Raw genomic sequence first — 20065 nt, forward strand, 5'->3', positions numbered from 1 at the left:
TTTACCGATTACTATTTATATAAATCCAAGCAGCTACCACTCCTATTGTGACACAACATGATTTATCTATCTCTTTTCACTCACTGCCAGGAAGTTTACTTTTGGAATTTAAAATGTTGCTACTCAGATCTAAGTGTGTAGCAGATGCCAGGCTCCTTGCCCTGCTAGTGGTCAAGGTTCCTTTCTCAGAATCGGTTCTTTCAGTGAGCTTGATTTATTGGAGACTTTTTACATTAAAAAATGTTTTTCTTAATTGTTTTTTATCTCAGCACTGTCTCTGGTTTTCTTTTTACGGATGGTTATGATTAGGTGTTGAAAAAACTGTTAAGTTACATAGTTGAACAACACATTGCTGTTCAGTACAAGCGCAGTATTATACAGTACTCCACTGGTGCTCATCCAATCAATGTGTTATTCAGCCTATAATTATGAACCCAAAACACAGATACAGTGAGCAAAGTATTTAATCTAACAGTAATTTTAATAAAAAATATAAATTGAAAAGGCTATAAATTTAGCGCATTGAATGGAATGGAGAACCTTTCAATCTTGAGCTCTATATGCACAGATTTACAGTATGTAGAGTATAAAACTCTGGATTTAAAGCCAGTTGAACTTCATAAAATAATGACTGGTAAAATAATTATTTAGCACAAGAGCAAAGTGTATAAGTGTTTAAAGGGTTAGGACTTCCACCAAAGATGGAACATCTGACCTCCCACGTATCTATAAAGGGCAGGACCTTTCAGGTGTTACAGTGATCTGTGTAGGACAACCAGCAGAAGGATTTTGAGTAAATAAGATACCAGCTGAAACTCTTGCCACCGATTGAGAAAAGACACCTGCCCAGCCAGCTGGCTGGAGTGACCGCCACAAAGGGCTAGGGCGGCTGCAGGTTCATCTGCACGGTGCAGAGGAGAAGCAACAGCCCGCCCCAGCCTTGTTCTCCAGCTCGTTTGTTGCCATAATCTTTCATCTTCAGCCCTCTGCACCCATCCTGATCCTGGTGCAGCCTTCTTGCACCCTATTCCCTCCTTACATTGGGGGAAATCGGCACACTACTCGGGCAAGGCTCAGCCGGAAGTCTCTTTTCCATCCGTTGTTACGTGTTTATCTGCCTGGTGCTTGTGTGTAGAGAATCTGAATCTCACATCTGTATCCGCAGTTGGGCTCAAGCACTCTGAGTGAATTACCTTGCTCAAGGGTGACACAGCAGCAACCCCAAATCCACAGCCCTCCATTTCAGAGCCCAGAGCCCTGACCAGAGCTCCTCTTGGTTGGCTTAGTGAGTGAGCAATCTCCTACGATATACTGTATAGCTTAGCCATCAGCTTGTTTCTCTCTATTCAGAATGTCTTATTGAGAAAAGCAGAGCCTTTCCATCCCATTTCAGATTCCCCTGCTATTGTTTTTGCCTCGTGCAGGTGAAATCCAGAGCCTTGCAAATTGAATTTTTTCAGCTAGTACAAACGCTAGAGCGCAAGCAAGCCTCAAATTATGACTGCAGCAGCTGTTGATTACGATCATAAAGAAGCACAGGAAACTGGTCGAGTAACACCTAAGTGTACATTGATTGTGCATGGCAAGGAAATGCAATCTACTGAGTGATTCAATAAAAATGACTTTAACTTGCAGAAATGAGACACTACATTACTAAAAACTAAAATCAGAAAATAAACTGCTTAAGCCTCAACAAAGTAAATGGTGTGACTGCCTTGGAGTATTAGTTAATATGGTCTGTTAAAGTGACACCCTTTCTTGACATCACAAAATATACAGTAAAAGGAAATGTGAACAGTAGTGTATTTTCAGGATGAAAAGAATGCAGACATTACAAAAGCATTATTTATTACTCCAGCAGGGAATAGTCAAATCTTCATCAACATTTTTTCTTTCATTTTAACTCAAATACAACAATGAGCATCTGTCATGTGTCATTTTTTTAACTAGATGACCTGTGTATATTGTAAATGCAAGCAAACAATACTCTCAATTCTGTGGAAAAAAACACTACAAAAACAAACAACAATCCTGTATGCTCACTAATTCAGTTGTAAATGACGTTTTAGTGTGAGATTCTCGAAACGTCCCCAGAAATTACACTATTGTGATGAAGATGATGTTGATGTTGTTTTTCCCCAATGAGATATTGATGTGAAACACAGACCGTTGCCTTTTTCTTGTGCATCAGCGTGTAACTGTAGTTAATCACAGTACACAGCAATCGATGACAGACGTGTGTACTGCACAGGGTGTTTTTTCTGCTTGGCAGTGAGATGTACCAAGGTGAAAATGAGTTTCCTATCTGAATGGTCTGATAAATATGTTAGAGAGCCTAAAATCCAACATTTATGGGGAACTAGTTGACCACTAACGGGTGGTACATACTGTACAGGAGATGCTTTCCTCTGACAACATCTTCATTGCAGTTATATCTGCGATTGGCTGCCTTAGAGTCCAGGAATTATCACCTTTAGTGCGGGCAGGGTGGGGCATCTCTCCGGACCGGACCAGACTTTACCGAGTTCTCTGTAGGCCGGTCGGGCCCAGGCTGGGCTACGCCCCGCGCGGACTGAGACTAGGATCCCCCCTGGGGCTGGTGGGGCCGAGCCCCCTCAGCTGACTAGAGCGCTTTCGTGCCGGGGTGAGGCAGCGAGTGCCTGTGGGACCACAGTGGTGTCGGGGAGAGCTGCACCACTCCTCCAGCGGGTACGCAGTGCTGCGGGCGCTGCGGGACTCGAGCTGAGAAAGTGACATCGGGACAAGAGCCCACACTTCATGAAGATCTGAGCAAATGATGATTCTAGTCTGGCAGGTATGATACGGACAGTTGCATTACAAAAGAAGCAGACAAGTGGGTTTATGTAGTATATTTGATATAGTGATCTGTTTTTGTTTCTACCTATGACTGATTAATTGCGAAGAAGTGTATCTATAGCTGTTCATCATGGCTTTAATGAAATCTGTATTATCTGGTAAAACCAATTTTGGAGGGAGATTCCTGGATGTCTAGAAAATTCTGTGCCAGCTATTGTTGTTAAACTTGAAAATATCCCATCCTTCTCATAATAAACATCTTCATTTGCTTTTAATTTTAAGGTGTGAGACTGCTCTTAAAATACATCTTTTAGGATTTCTTGACAGATAACATTTTTCTATCTCCCGTTAAGCAACCCATCTTGATTCAAACTTTCCATTGGATAGACTAAATATTTATTTACATAAAGATGGGTAATAATGAATGAAGTATACCTAGCACAGTTAAGTTTCAAGTATGCATATGACCCCAAGATCTTGTCCAGCTGTTTCTTGAAAGAAGCAAGGGTATCAGCTTCAACATACTCCTGAGTCTCAAAACCCTCTGTGTAAAGAAGTGTCTCCTCTTTCACTGACCTGAAGCAGTCAGCTGGTATTACTAAAAAATTTACGATAAAGCTATTACTTTTCTCCCAAAATAGTTTGCTCCAGACTTCCATAGCACTTTCTATAAAGTAGTGCCTCCTGTGCTCAATTTCCACATCTGTCCCCTGATTTATGTTTCACTATCGATCCTGAAGAAGTCCGACGGGCTGTCTTTATTAATAGAGTACCCTTGAGGATTTTTAATGCTTGAATTAGATCCCCTTAGCAGTCTTGTCTAAGATTTAGATTAGATCTGTTAGCCTGTCAGTGTAGGACAGACCTTTAAGTCTGGGAATGTATCAGATTGCTTTTCTCTGGATTGAATCCAGAACAGCCATATTTTTTTAAGCTGGTGACCGTAAAAAACTGTACACAATATTCTAATTCAGTCCTTTCTAGTGCATTGTGTAATTTTAAGATATCACCACATTATTTAAATTCTGCAATTTTAACTACAGCATACAGTATATCCTAACATTCTGGTGATATTCCTTCACAACATACTAATAGGAAATTGTTAACTTATTAAGTCAGTACCTGCATAAAATTATTAAGATGTTCAGGTAGAAAATAATATTATAAAGCACATATCACAGGTGCAAGTGTGCTGTGGAACCTGTCCTCATGGGCTCAGTGCTCTGTGCTCTGTCTGTGTGCTCTTGCAGGCGTGCTGTGGAACATGTCCTCATGAGCTCTGTCTGTGTGCTCTTGCAGGCGTGCTGTGGAACCTGTCCTCATGGGAACCTGTCCTCATGAGCTCTGTCTGTGTGCGCTTGCAGGCGTGCTGTGGAACCTGTCCTCATGAGCTCTGTCTGTGTGCGCTTGCAGGCGTGCTGTGGAACCTGTCCTCATGAGCTCTGTCTGTGTGCGCTTGCAGGCGTGCTGTGGAACCTGTCCTCATGAGCTCTGTCTGTGTGCTCTTGCAGGTGTGCTGTGGAACCTGTCCTCCTGCGACGCGCTGAAGATGCCGATCATCCAGGACGCGCTGGCCGTGCTGACCAACGCGGTGATCATCCCCCACTCCGGCCTGGATAGCTCCCCCCACCAGGAGGACCGCAAGCTGCAGCTCCACTCCTCACAGGTGCTGCGCAACGCCACCGGCTGCCTGAGGTCAGTGACGCCGTCGCCAGACGCTTCTCCGCAGCGAGGCTCTGTGCTGCTGCTCGAGAAGCCTGACAGTCACAGCTGCGCCTCTGGGGTTCCTATGAACCAATTTTCCAGGCTCGACTTTACTGTTCTATAGAAGAGAGCTGCATTTCTAGACGTTTCCACTTTGTTTCCTGGTGCAGTGCTCAAGTGTAATGAACTGTACCTGTATGTTACAAACATATTCACTCATGTTTTTCTGCCGATGCTTTTGGATCTATTAGGCAGTGATTTTGCTTCCATGTGCTTTCAAACATAGTATTTTTTGTATGTGAACAGTGTAAAAAAGACTATTTTTACTTATTGTTCTTACTGTTCATGTTTTTTAAGCATTTTCTAAGAGTGTTTTCTTATATAATGAATCTTCTGTACATACAAAAAAAACTACAGACATCTCTGTAGGGTTATTAATGTTCAGTATAATAACCTGTACATAGTCTTATTCAGAATTTAGGATTGGTGGCTTTTTGCACGTCTGAGCCTATGGAAAATAAGTATTTAAAATAATAAAAAAACACTAGGATATTTTAGAAAGCCTTGAAAACTAGTATATTGTTTTTTTTTTTTCGGAAGGCCATCACTGGACTTTCTGTGAAGCTGAAGAAATAGACAGAATTGCTTCAGAAAGGCAATAAACTTTAATATAAAAAGATATGTCAGACTTAGTAAGATATTTTATTGGCTCTATATCTTTCCTGTCTATATAGTGCATCATCTACATGATGGATTATACAATTCCACATTCATTCATTGTCTCTTCAACTACTCATGTCTTAAGAAAGAAAAACTATTAAAACTGACTTTACAGAGACCCCTTAGAGCAGCTCTCATAATGTGTAGTCTGCATTTTCATGGCTCATTTCAAATCACCGTTGTGTTGTTAGTCACAATCCCTGCACTGGAGAATTGGCGTTACGCTGAATGGCATCCATTAAAGAAATAGTCCAAACAGACAATATTTCACACAATACAAGCAAGACTAACAGTTAGTTAGCTTTACAAATTGGAAAAGCAATCATTGGCTAAAAGAAAATGCAATAGGGTAATGAAACACTGAACTCTTTTTGTTCCTCTGGCACTATCTATAGCACTGCTCTCATAGGACTAGCTGCTTCTTATTCAAATGTGTATGTTTGTGCATTTTAATTTGACAGCCTATCTTCCCCACCCTGAACAAAGTTTTATGCAACACACACTGATGAATACCTCTTCTCTCATTGTTGACTTTTCTTACAACATAGTTTGTTCCAGATTCCTTCAACACTTCATGTAAAATGCTTTCTCCTGTTTGTGTTTCACTGTTCATTCTCAAGAAACCTGCCAGGTTGACTTTGGCTTTTGAGCATTTTGAATTCTGGTATCATTACCCCTTGTACTGTAGTCTTCTCTGTTCAAGACCAAGCAGATTCTTTTCTTCAACCTCTCAGTGTTGGACTTTTCTTTTAAGCCCCAGGAGGATCCTGGTTCCTCTTCTCTGAGCTGATTATGAGAATCTGTGACCACAACTGTTCATAAAGTTCAAAGTTAAAACAGAAAAGTGTACTTCTTCAGCTTCTCTGAATGTGTGGAAAAGGCTCTACATGTAGCTCAGAAAGCCACCTGGAGAAGTATAATTTCAGCCTCATAGATAAAGTTCAATTTAAAAAAGGTTGTAATCCTCTGATTGGAAATCGATAGTGCTTAGTCAGCTTGTGAGTTTTAAGGGACATTTTGGCAGTCTGATAACAACTGAAAAATTTAACAAAATGTATTTTCTTAATTTTTATACTTAACAGTATAGTTCATATCTCAGAAGGTACTAAAAGCTTCAGAGAAAGAAAGTTTACCTTACCTTTGGTATGGTCTGAGACATTTCTTTCATGTTAAAAATGTCAGTATGTTATTCATGCGTGCAGTGCAGTGAACATTTTGATAACGATCTCATCAGCTCAGGTGTCCCAGTGATATTGATAACTGAACAGGGTGGCTATTTGCCACTTTGACAGAACCAAAGAAGATGATGGTGTAACAAACCGAGAAGCTGCTTTGACTGCAGCCCCTTTCTGTATCCTGCTAAGACACGTCAATGTAATGTGCTCTGTTTCTGTGTTTAAATCTTTCTGTGTTTTAATATTTTTAACCCTCATGGATGGTAATTACATTAATTAATGAAGAGCAAAGATATCTAATTGCGATCAGCTAATGATCCGTTTCCTAGGGCATAGAAATTAATGCCTGAAGTTAAGAAAGATGGGTACCATAATAACATTTACCATAAAACCATTTTAGTGGAATGCTTCAAAATCGCCAGTGTGGTTGTCTGACAAGAACACAAAGTAAAAGAAAAATGGTTGACTCTCATGGGCCTGCTACCAGTATCACTTTAGCTTTATCCTGGTAACTGTTTCCATAGCAACTCTGCAATTTCAATTAGCATGTAAATGTTTGAATACTTTGTTGTATCTTTGCTATTTAAGGTTTTGTTGATTAGTTCCTTTTTCGGTAATTTTTGCATCCTAGCTGCCAATGACAAGCTGGATATTGTTGGAGGTGCTTGAGAATCTCATTGTACTTCGTCTCCGTTCATTACGTAGAAATGAGGGCAGACAGTCATGTCTGTAAGATATTGCCTCCCTCCTCTTTGCATTTGCTTTGGGGCAGAAGGTGCCCATGACTGTGAGGAAGGATGTAAGTTTATAATGAAAGTTCAGGAGGAATGACAATAGCCAAGTTCAATCGGTCTCATCGGTCAGTAATTTGTAATCACTCCTGATGTCATTTTCTCACCTACAGTTTACATACCGCATGTGATCCCCTTCTCTCCCTCACACACGTCTCCTGCATCCCTCTGCAGCTGCCCCTTGGTCACTCCTCTCTTTGCTGGGGGTACCGGCCTCCTCATCCTCTGGCCAAGAGGTCGGCCCTCAGTCAGACGGGCTCAGCCTAAACATGCAAACCTCTCCAAACACTTAATTCTTGGGTTTTGTTATTCCAGGTGAAATAAGGTTCTACCAAACATTATATTCTGTTTGATGTCGATATTTTTCCTCACAAAACAACTATTTTACTCAAACTTGACGTGCAGATTTAGGTTTAGAGGTCTAGTGATGAATCTTGGGGCTATCTGTGTTATTTCTGTGCTCTACCTAAGACAGATTCATGTCACACAGCGTCAGGGCCAATATTAGTGAACTCTTCTACGCTTTTTAAATGTTTGAGGTTGCGCCTCGAACCCTGACTTTAAACAAAAGTGCTTAAGCATTTTTCACAGGCTGGGGCTGTTTTAAGCAGTGTTGGAGGGTTTCTTAATTTAGACTCTTCTCAGTTGGCCTATACACATAGACAATCAGACTTATTTCTGTTATAGAAATGTATTAATGATTTAATGCTTTCATTTCAACGGCATTCAGTAGTTTTCAGTATTTTTCACTTATTCCTTCAATTCAGAACATATTGAAGACCTAGTGAAAATCAGGGAGGCAGGATTGCTGAGACTGACAGTACTGCCTTCTTAAATCGGTTCAGAGTTAAAAATCCAAGTCAAGAGGCAAAACAAAATATATCTTAACACAAATTTTTGGTTTCACTTCAGGAGCCTTGAACAGTATTGGTTTACTTTTCGGTTCAGTTTTAGTCCCTTAAAGGCTGTTAGTGTCCACTCTATATAAGCAGCTGAGGAGTGTCCTGAGACAAAACAGTTTTGTGACACATCAAAGTGTCATGAAGACAAATATACTGTTCACAAGAGTCTGGAGAATTTCAACATTTCATCTATATGTGGTCTCCAAGGACTCAGCACTTGATTACAGAATAGCCCTGGAAAGTGCAGTGCACAGTCTTAAAACACAACTGGCGACAGCACTGGAGAGATAGGAGCACAGAACAGAAGGGGCTGATAAATGGCACCTTCATTCCTTCACTGGGGAAGAAACAAGGCCTAAAGAGATGTTAAAAACTTATCAGCAGGCTAAATGTGTGGATGCCAGTATCGGACCACAAAGAGGTACTTCAGTTATCCATTACTGGATGGATCCCACAGTGCTATTATTCAAGATAATTTCTCTCCACAAACACCTATGCCATTGTGCAGATAAAGTGGGATGTTTTGAAATCTCTGAAAAGACACTGACATTACTTCAAGAGATGGTACAGAAGGAGCCATGCAGGAGGGATTAGCAGTTCTGCTCTGGCGGGGAGTAGAGGAAGCACAGGCAGGAAGCTTCAAGATACCCCCAGAACACCTGTAAGCAAATGTCAGAGACACCAAAAAAGGACAGTGGCCATTTAGCTGTGCCATTATTAACTGTAAAAATCTAAATACATAACCTAAAACATTTCTTTTACAATTCTTTGGAGACAGTAAATGACAGATCATTTCTAACTCTCAGTTCTCAAGAACACAGGTTCTCTCCTTGTGTGTGGGCCGGGGTGAAGAGTGGAAGTGTAATTCTGTTTCGAAACAGGGAGGGTGAAAAGATCCCATTCAGAAGCTGAGATTCCGTGGAGGTCAAGTATCAGAATACAAATCTGATGCACTGCAGATGGAATAAAATAGAGACTTCTGTGGAAACATGGCTCAAATGCTGGAGGCACGTAGGATGTAGGATGTGTAAGAAACTAAACTTAAATTGTTCAGGTAACTTTAAAATACCCAGTTACTACAGTGCATACTGTATATATATATAACCAGTTACAAACTTAAGTTACTTTGGATACAGGTTTTAGCCAAATAAACCTGTAATAATTAACATTTTGTCTAGTAACAAGCTTGCTCAGATATTGGGAAGTTTATACAAGATTGCCTCCCTGAAGGAAGTTTAAGTTGTTTTTTCTTTGATACCACCCAGACTAAACTAATGAAAGAATGTTACAATGCTAATTATGTGTATCGATAAAAACTCCTAATTAAGAAGAAACATTGAACTTTTTATTTTACGTACTGTATGCATCATTGACCATACACAGGTCTTAAATAAAATTATGATTTGGGATTTATTGCAAAACCTATTGTAAATCCCATGCCAGATTGTTTAAGATGAATCAGATTGCAGTGAATAATACATAACAAATATAAGCATTGCAGCCTGGTAATTATGTATACAGAAACAATGGAGAAAAGATTCTGACCAGAAGATGCAAGAAATGTACTCGTAGTCATTTAATAAATGTGTCATCTTCTCACTTTATTTCTGTTACATTTTCAGCTTTGTAAGTCAGACAGATTCTGGACTTATCTGAGAGCCCTGAATGAATTATTACTCCTACTCTTTATGGGTAGCTGATGCTGTGTTTTGGGTCCAGAGTCTGTTTGCAGACATTTCTTTTCATTCTCACTGGAGGCAAACGCAGATAAGGCTTAGTGTTCAGTTTCTAGCTAACTGTGCTCAAGCTAGGCTGACATGAAAGGCTGACATTGCAAACTGTCCTCTAATAATGCTAATTATGACATGACATTTCAGTATCTATCACTAAAATCGTCTCGTATTTGCTCTTACTGTCGTTTGTTTAAAGGAATCTCAGCATCCAACTCTAGGTTATGACTGCCTTAGTATCCCTTAACTTTAACTTTCTTGTTATTGTGTATTATAGATAGTTAAGATGTTGAAGTGTGTTATAAAGTTTTAAAAAAAGGACAATAGTTTTTAAAAGAGCAGTGAAAAATCCCATTTTCACATCACATTTTTTATTTACTTTGATGAATCTCAGATCTGCACCCAGACTCAGAAAATTCAAATACGTCCTTTTCTGTGTATTCCCTCTCCCTCAGCTTCTTCAAATGCTACATAAACACGTTCTTCCTGTAATCCCAGAGATCCGCATATCGTTCACATTAAGAGGGTCTGATGATTATTCAAACAATAATTAATCCAAAACTGGATCCTGAAGCGCAAGACAGTTTTTCAGTCATGATGTTTTATAAATTCATAATTTATGCTTCACAGTTTTGCATAAATAATCAGAGTGAGAGATAACAGTTTATCATATCAGATTAATTGTGTTGGTGCTTGAATATACTGAATAGTAAGATCTGCAGCACTGATTGAAAAACATGGGCTGCAGAAGACCTGAAACTGATGCACTGTGGCCTTCAGTGGCAGGAGAACCACATAATAACCATTTCCTGCACAAAGGCAACACTGGCACAAACCTTGTGCAGCTTTTGCTTTGTCACAAAATTAGTTATTGTAAGCATTTTTCTCAATATGTTAATAATATTTCAAAATATTACCTAAAAGCTGTTTGCATAATGTTTGCTTAATAAGATCTGTAAAAAATGTATCACTGCATTTGGTGTGTCGGACTCCTGGCAGATGAACCAGGGCATTCATTACACTCAAATCCAAACAACCAAAAACACACTGGGCATCTCTGAAACACTACAAAACACAGAGCAATAACACATTCACTTGCACACTTCTAGGGAAGAAAATCACCCAGACTGTCGTCACTTAAACGTTATGCTTGATTTAATCTTGTGTTAATTGTGTTCAATAAGTAATTACCTAACCAAGTACGTTAATTGATTTGATCAAATTTATTGAGAGTGACAGAAAATAAATGAGTCACATATGTAATAAAGAAGCACGAGGCTCATTAACTATTCAAGGTTAGCTGTAACCTGCCTGCAAATTAAAAGCTAAACAGCTGGATTTATGTTGTGTCTTACTCCCATCGTTTGATGTGAAAAACTGTGCATTGCTTCTACAATAAATCATGTTACAGGCCACAGATTACGCAAGAGCCATGGTGAGACAAGCACATAGAACATTCCTACAGACAGCTTTTTCGTGAAGGAGTTGGAAAGATGTATAAGCAAAGCCTGCAGCATGTTGGTGACCTTCATCAGGTGACTTGAAATTCCTCTGTTGCTCCAGCACCATATACTGTACAAGCTTAAACCCCTCATGAAGAGTGCCAAGCATAAGTAGTCCACAATGCTTTGGCTATGTCAGCATAAGATTACTGTTCAGACCTTCTACTGGGTAAATTAAATAGTTTATAGAGCTTTGGAATTCTGACAAAATCTTTGATTATTGATCAGGTGCTGCCAGCAAATTGGCGCACCATCAAAATTAATCTGGGGCTCCAATATTTCAGTCGCAACACAGGTTCTTGTTCCACCATCTGAGCAGCTCTGTGCACAAGGAGAAAAACTTTCAGAGAAAATTAATGGAATCTTAACTATCACATGCTTGAATGTCGGAGGTCCGATGATGCATTTTACAGGACTCATGAAGGGGGATGCAGTTCCATCCTCTGATGTATGTTCTGTACTTAGGAATTCAATGACTTCACTTTATTAAATAATGAGCTTTGTGTTCTTTCAATTTGCGCCCATTTGACCTGCCTTGAGAAACACGAATAATGAATTAACCATGTGATTTGCAAAGTTCTGCTTTTTTTGCAACAGACGCACATTTTTAAAAAATAAAAAAAACAACACAAGAGAAAACAGGAGCTTTTAATTGGATTCTCATAAAAGCCCTGTCTGTTGTAAGGATGAACAAGAAAATCTTGAGCTATAAAAGGACCCATTAATGAAAGAGCCCTTGGAATCCCTCGCCTTAGCATATCTTTCGCACATTTCATGGATCATTAAATAGTTGTATTGAATACTAGCCTGAAAACCCCCTGCTATCGTGAGCTCCGCTGCATGTAGGCCTGCCTCTCGGCCGCGCCGCGCTGGGCGTGTCGTACAACACTGAGGGGGAACTGCCAAGGGACCTTTTTTAAGAAGAAAGAATCTTACTCTATCAAGATCGGCTGCTTTTTCTCTGCTGAAGTCTTCCTCTTGGGGGAATTGCATTTTAAAGCAAAGACACATTTCTGTAAGAAGAAAAAATTATCCTGAAAGCAGTATAGATCCACATACTGAATTTGCTCTTATCTGCAACTTTTTTTTCCTGAGACTTTTGTCCGCCCATGTTGTATATTGCAGGTCTCAGGAATTGTATTCCTAAACTACGTCAGAACAAAAGTTGTAATAAAATCTGTTCTGCTGGTTAAACCCTCTTAATTTTGACTTAACTTACAACTAGATGTACTGTATAACAGGAGTCAACATTGAATGATTCTTGTAACCAAAACCCTACACAGGCCTGAAATGCCAGCTCGTTTCAATACCTACTTACAGCATTTTTCAGCTGATTGAAAATTTCCCTAAATAGGGTGCATTATTGAAGACCATCAGTTTCCAACAGCATTTCTCAATGGTTTCAACTGTTTCAGACTCATACTTTTTTCTTTCAGGACCATTTTCAAATCTGATGACAGATTGCAGGATAGCTCTGTTGACACCCCAGCTAGGGTTAGGGTTAACATTCCCACACGAGTTTTACACTCTGTGCTGGATTTTGGGTCCCAAGGGAAGGTTAGGATGAGTGGTGATTTGCTCCCATCTGCAACCTTTTTTTCGGAGGCTTTTGGTTGGTCATATTGTTTAAGGCACCATTGAGTGATTGACAAAATTGAGAGAAAAAAATTAGCAAGGAAACGTATTCTACAGGGCCAACTCACTTACCTTTGTCATTTAATGAGCAACCACATGTACTGTATAACTGCAGTCATTACAAGCTAAGTCACTAAAAGAGTTTCAGCACTGGACCCCCTGCACATTCATCAGATACAGCGAGGCCTCCTGGTCTTCCATGTTTATTTTACAGCTGCATACATGCTTTGAAAACCATAATGAATGCCCTCTTAGCTAAGGCAAAACATACTCAGCCTTGCTTGGGATTTGGGTGCTTCTGGTGAATCTGTAAAGTTTCTAATGCTGTAACGTTTTTCAGACATAGTGCGCAGGTTTCTCATTGCAGAAATAACACTTGGCAGCAGATCTCAAGCAGGCGTAGAGGCCTATCCCATGATCAAGAATAAAAAATGAACACTGAAATATAGCCTAGCTACTGAAAATGTCCACAAGGTCAATATATTATTGTACCAATACAGAATGTGTCTGGTGTCTTTACTTTTATTACCTCCAATATAATACTGCATCTGATTTTCCAAATTTCCATGAACTGTTGTCTTATTCAGTTCTGTTTGAGTTACTTATAAAATGATTTTTTTCTCAAATTATTAAAAGAAAAGGTCATTCTGAATGTTTAAATTCCTCTTTAGGCGTGGTCTTTTAATTTGTAACACTTGTTTCTGGGCTGTATGTGAGCTTGTAAGCACAGATTTAATAAAACCTATATTAAGGAACTTTGTTCATCCAAACAGAAAATTTGAATCTCAACATGAAAAACTGCTCTATTTAGATGAAAAAAAATAATTTTGCTTTTGTAGGGTTAAGGTCCTTTATGGGTAAATTATGCTTTAATCAATCTTATTTTTGTTAATATTCATTCAAAGCAAATATTTCAACCTTGCTAAAACCAGTGGAGTTTGTAGATAAGATGATTGCAGTTACGTGACCCTTTCTTCAAGACATGAAAGGATGCCAGGTGTTTCAAAATCTGCATGTCTGTAAATTTGCATAACTTTGTTATAGTGCGTATTCAGAAGGCTGAGTTTCTAATGCACGGTTTTAATTCTTTTTACAAGAGCAGCAAATGAGGCTGCCACTTATTCAAAAATGTTTATTTTATTAATTAGAAGCTATTATGGAAGACACAACAATGCTACAAAGCACAATTGGCAAAACTATATTAATATGGATTAGCCTGTTGATTATTATATTTATTCATTTCAGTACTTGGTTTGTGTAAATAGGCAGATTGAATTGGTGATGTGTCAATTCTAATTACTTCCATGTTTGCCATATAAAGGTTAAGTATGCAGATCCCTTTTCTGTTATTGTGCTTATATGCAGAACAGCGTCATTAAGAATTTTCCAGCAGGCCAAACACGAAATAGAAAGAATCAATTTAATACCATATACTGAGCCTGATTGCCTCTTGAAATGGAACACATTTCTTTTTAACCTTTTTAAGTATAAAATGAGCCTTCTGCTCGTATCAAAACAGTGGTCTTTCTAATTCTACAAATCTTGCAGATTTGTCCAATATGACCACTGCTCTGCTGTTGAGCTTCTTGTATAAAGTCAGGGACTTCAGAGGATACAGATAAATTATGACTGTTGCAATGCAATTAAAAGAATGTAATCTTTTTTTGTATTGAAGGATAAATGCACTTCAATCAAATGAGATATTTTTATCCAATTTCAAAGAGGAAATTGCATATTTGTTAAGTGAATTTTGGGAGCTGTGCATTGAATATATATTAGGATTTGGGCTGGTATAAGCATTAAAATGAAGATGAAGGCTGGGATTAATTGCAGGTGACACATGGAGCCGAGTCAAGGAAGAACCAGGGTAAGATGTGGATTTAGTCTGGCTCCAAACATAGGATGGGATGGGGATGCGGGATTTAAAACAAGGATGTGTTGAAGTTTCAGGCTGAGATTAATGGAGGGGACAAGCTTTTTGCTTAAGTAGTTACCTACTCAGGCAGAAATTACAATTTGCTGAAAGAAAAGGCTGTAAGCCATTTTGTGTAACCACGAAGCAAGAAAATCAAAGTTAAATCTTCCCCCAGTTGTGCAAAATACACAATAATTGATAAAAAGCAGTGGGGCAGCAAGGTCAGTTCTCATACCCTTTCGGCCACACTAGTGCAGGAACAATCTGTGCAACGTTGTGTTTAGATTCGTATGTGTTAAAGACTGAAGTTAATGCCCAACACTGGTGCCAGTGAATATTCTGCCCTTGATTTCTGTGAGGCCGCTGGAGAAAACACACCACCTCCTCCTCTTCGATATCCTCTCAGGGGACAAATCCATTGTCAAGTGTTTTCTTCGTGACATTTTGATACCAGTATATAAACCTGCCCTCACTACAGGCCCGCAAGCTGCACTTTACATCAAAGGCGAAGGGGCGAAGATTGATCCACGCTTTGTTTACAGAGACATTATAAGCTGCTCTAAGTGCAACACAAAAATTGAATATCAATAATTTCACCATCCCAGAAACACAAACTCAAGGAGAGACAGAAAATACAAATCACAGTAAATCAAGGAAACTGCTGAGGCAGATCTGAGCTTCCACTGTATCTATCAACTTTTTTGTTTTTGCCTTTGTCAATGGTTCGATCCAAGATAACCGCTCTGGTTTTACAAGTGACAGAAAAGGCTTCACATGATACACACATATTGAAGATTGATTTAACGCAGCATTTTATTTTTTTTCCTAAGTAATACTCTCATGTGTCAGTTTCAAACAGGAGGTCTTGGCTGAGAGGTATTGATTTGAGAAGGTGTCCTCTCAATGGAAAAGTTTCACTGCCTCCAATCCATACTCCATTTTTTAAAAATAGACAATCTATGTTTTTTTAGTCTCTGGAGAATCTTGTAAAATTATCTTTCATCAGAGAGGGATGTTAAATAGCCTACTTGCGGACATTATCGGATATGGCACTTGACAGTGTCACGAAAGTGTTAAAGTGAATTGAGTCAGCGTTCAACAACCCACTACCCCATGGCTGAAGTGATAGTCGTGCTATAAACAGGGTTCCCTGAAATGTCTTGTGAAGTTCCGTATGATGATGTAACACTGATTTTTAGATGGTATCCACATGGGTTCCACTACAGATAAGGAAAGCCCTTCTGTGTTTCTGTCACTGGAGGACATGTGGAGTAACTTCCCTGAAAATACTGCACTTCATCACAGCTCTCTTAAAAGTCAGATTTGGAATCGCATGAAAGATTTAGATAGATGTTGTCAGTTGTTGTGGTCCAAAGCGCTTATGACAGGAAAGCTATGCTCAACCAGAACGATAGTTTCTGTATGCAGAATGTATGTGTACTGTGAATAAAAGTTGAAAAAATAATCCTCTTCTTTTTATATAAATCTGCAGTTGTTACACAGGTTAACTTTGCACTTGGTAATGTAAGACAGAGGTGAGTCACTCTTAACTGAGGACACTGCAGAGCAGCTTTTAATTTAAGACTTTGTACAATACCAGAAGAAAGAGGAGGAGGAGAAGGGCTGAAACAGACAAGGAATATTTACAAGGGAGGTCATGTCTTGTACCTGATCCTACAGCAGAACAAAAGAAATCAGAAAGTAACCCAAACAGCCCATGTTTTTCTGCAAATTTCTGAAATCTCTGAGCAGTGGAAGGAGCATTGTTCAGGAGAATAAACCGATTTTTAATACAGTACCTAGATAAATTCAGAATGATCATGCCCAAGCTAGGCATATCCACCTAAGCGTGTGTATTTGCTTCCAATGCTACATTTTTCGTTACCAAAAATAATATTTTTAATTGGTTCTCAAAATATTGCAAATACAATTGATCTCCAATATCCTTCAAACACAACCATTTTGTTGTTTGTTTTCACTGCATTGAAACTAATTTGTAATACACAAACAAATGAATAGTGTAAGGCAGACAATTGCACTTTAGACAAAAGCTGTACAACAGTTGAATAATGTATATTTTTACCAGCAAAACCAAAACACAACATCACATACTATACATTACAAAACCCAGGGTTTTCAGGGCTCTGTTTCATACCTAGATACATCAGCATGAAGAAAATTAACCTTTTTTCAAAAATAGTCATCTTGCATTTCAGTAAAGAAAAGCAGGAAAATGTATCTACAGTGTAATTTATAGTTTTTCTACATTAAAATACAAGGGCAAAAGCAAACGTCCACTAAAATACATAAAGAACATTTTATCTTACCTTGAAAAAGTGCATTCATTTTACTATTTTGCCATAAAAATTCATGAGTTTACAAACACATTATGCAATAAAGATGTCTGCTGAAGGCCTATACATTCAAATCGACTGGCTCTAGAAAAGGCTCATCTGATAGGTTAAAATAGCTGTCATTCAAGGTATCCTGACCATTCAGGGACTTAAACCCTTCTCTCTATACCATGCATGCATAGTTTTTTTTTATTTTACTAATGATAATGTTTCTTTATTAGCCCTATACAATTTCTTGCATTAGAAATTCATCTTTTCACATACCCCAGCTTGCTCTCCATGAGACACAGACACAGGGAGAGAAGCTTGGGGTCAGAGCGCAGGGTCAGTCATTGTACAGCGCCCCTGGAGCAGTTGGGGTGAAGGGCCTTGCTCAGGGGCCCAACGGAGTAGGATTCCTCTGCCAGCTGTGGGATTTGAACCAGCAACCTTCCAGTCACAGGCGCAGATCCTGAGCCACAGAGCCACCGTTCCGCCCTAAAACATGTTTATTATGAGTAAAAAAACTGTATACTGTATATAGTACTGTATAATACTATATACTGTCTAATACTAAAAAAGTTCAAAAAAGTTAAAAATTAGAATGCTACAGTAAAAATATTTTCTTTTTGTAATTTTTATTTATTTTACATTTTTTGGAAGGCTAAAAACAATCCTGCACTTTCAAACTTTTATTTTCATGGTAGTAGATATTTAAGACCTAAAAAAAGAAATTTACATCCCAAGTCTCCTAAAACTTGCAAAATTGCCTTTTGAAGACTTGAAGACAGACAATAACATGTGTCTGTTTTTGTTCCCTGTTTTTGTTCTGGATATTTCTTTCTAAAGTGTGTCCTGAGAAAGACAAAAAAAATTAAATGTTCAGGCAGGATGTCCAAGGGGTTCTCTTTAATTCGAGCCCCTCACCAGGCCTGTAGTGTGTGCAGTTTCTAAGATAATTCAAGATACTGAAAGGCAAATCCATTCCAGGAGGACATTGACCTTGACTTCCATTCTGGGGGAGGGGATGTTAATAAATACAAAAGGTAATACAAATAATCAATGCATTACACACAGTTCATGATATATGATTAAGCCTTCAGATTAACTCAGTTACTAGAAGTGAGGCTATATATAATGGTTCCCCACCTCATATAGTTTGGAGTCACCATTTTTTTCTCTGTAGCTCAGCTCACAGCAGCGACTCCTGTACAGCACAGGGAGAATGAGGGGGGCCAGGCACCTAATAGGAGAGTGAGGAGAGGGAGTATCTTCTTCATGTGTTCACATGGATTTCCTCCAGGCGCCACAGTTTCTGCCCACAGCCCAGTGACTCTAGTTGGTTAATTGGCTTCTGGAAGAATTGCCCCTGGCTTGAGTGTGTATGTCTTTATGTCTGTGTGGCCTGTGGTGGTATCATGAAGTGTGCCTATTGCTTGCCAGGATAGGCTCTGGCAACCCTGTATTGGATAAAGCAGCGAAAATGGATGGATGGATTTATTTTTATGTGAACAGCGAAGTTCAGTATTGAAGTCTGGAGTACAACACCTTGTGTGATTGGTAATGAATGGAATGTAACAATTGATTTTTGTGTACAGCTCTGAAAGTAAATTGATGTTAGATTCAATATAATTTCATGCCAGTTCATGAAAAGGGTATTTGTACCCATAGCACCGAGGCAAACACAAACAGGTATAGAAGTAGATTGTATTGTGAGGACATTCCATACAACATTTTCTCAGTTTTCAGTCATCTAATAGACAAAGACTGTCAATTTTCTGCTAAATATATTATGATTTAATATTTTACAGTCTGGTCATCATTACTTAAAATAAGGCTGTTTTTTCTAAAGTTTTTTTCAGCAAAGTAAATAAAATCAACAGGAACATACAGCGGATCTACTTATGTATTCTAGATCATAAGATGATGGAATATAATTTGATTTCATGACTATGCTGGAGGATAGTGTTGAATGTTTTAAAGCAGAAAACAAAACAAATGAGCAATGTCAGATACCCCTGTCCATGGTGCTGAATTTTTTTTAAATGATCAAAGAACTGCAGTTCATTACAAAAATAGTAAATAACAGTGTGATACCAGAATACATCTTCATATTATATTATTGAAAAGAAAAATCATCATCATAATCTGTTAAACTTTTTTCACACAATATCATACAGTATAAACACGTAACTTTACTGGGAAAGGAAAAGTCAGGCAGCACACTCTGAAGACTGGAGCATTGATAACGACACAATATTCTGAAAGGTGACAACGATATCTTTACACCAGCTTCATAATGCAGCAGGCTGGTCGAAACAGCAGATGGGTGAGACGAGCTCTCCGGCCCCGATGTATTTTCGGAAGGAGGGGTCTGTCTGATCTGGCTCCATTCAGGCTGCTCACCCCTCCTGGCTCGGGGGGCAGGGACGGCTCCCGGTTCGAGGCTGTGACCCTGGCGTTGGTTGTGTTGCAGGAATGTCAGCTCTGCCGGAGAGGAAGCACGCAGGAGGATGAGGGAGTGCGAAGGGCTCACTGATGCGTTGCTCTACGTGATCCAAACTGCTCTGGGGAGCAGCGAGATTGATAGCAAGGTTTGACTTTATATTTCCTTCCTCTTCTCCTATTAAAGCCTTGCTGTAAACCAACAGAGAGTGCGGGGCCTAAAAAACAAATAAACAGCTTTGCGGTTAGCTGCACATTCAAGGTTGCTGTAGCCTTGTCCTCTGTAATGGCACTGTTTAATCATGATTTAACGGCTACCACCCCCTTGGCAACGCACACTTTGAAATAAGAACGCTGTGATATTTTCATAATAATGAGAATTGAGTGCGTTGCTGT

General features: G+C 39.1%; 1 protein-coding gene across 5 annotated transcripts in view; it reads left to right on the forward strand.

Moving 5' to 3' along the window:
* LOC148657673 (catenin delta-2-like) overlaps positions 1-20065 on the forward strand; it is a 305588-nt gene that overhangs the window by 227706 nt on the left and 57817 nt on the right. For all 5 annotated transcript variants that reach the window (XM_088644228.1, XM_088644229.1, XM_088644230.1 and 2 more), the window contains 2 exons: positions 4329-4512; positions 19701-19818. In XM_088644228.1, the coding sequence (XP_088500354.1) occupies positions 4329-4512; positions 19701-19818 (302 nt within the window). The remainder of the gene's footprint in view (positions 1-4328; positions 4513-19700; positions 19819-20065) is intronic.

The sequence above is a fragment of the Lepisosteus platostomus genome, chromosome 8 (assembly GCF_059453375.1).
Source record: "Lepisosteus platostomus isolate fLepPlt1 chromosome 8, fLepPlt1.hap1, whole genome shotgun sequence".
NCBI classification, from domain to species: Eukaryota; Metazoa; Chordata; class Actinopteri; order Semionotiformes; family Lepisosteidae; genus Lepisosteus; species Lepisosteus platostomus.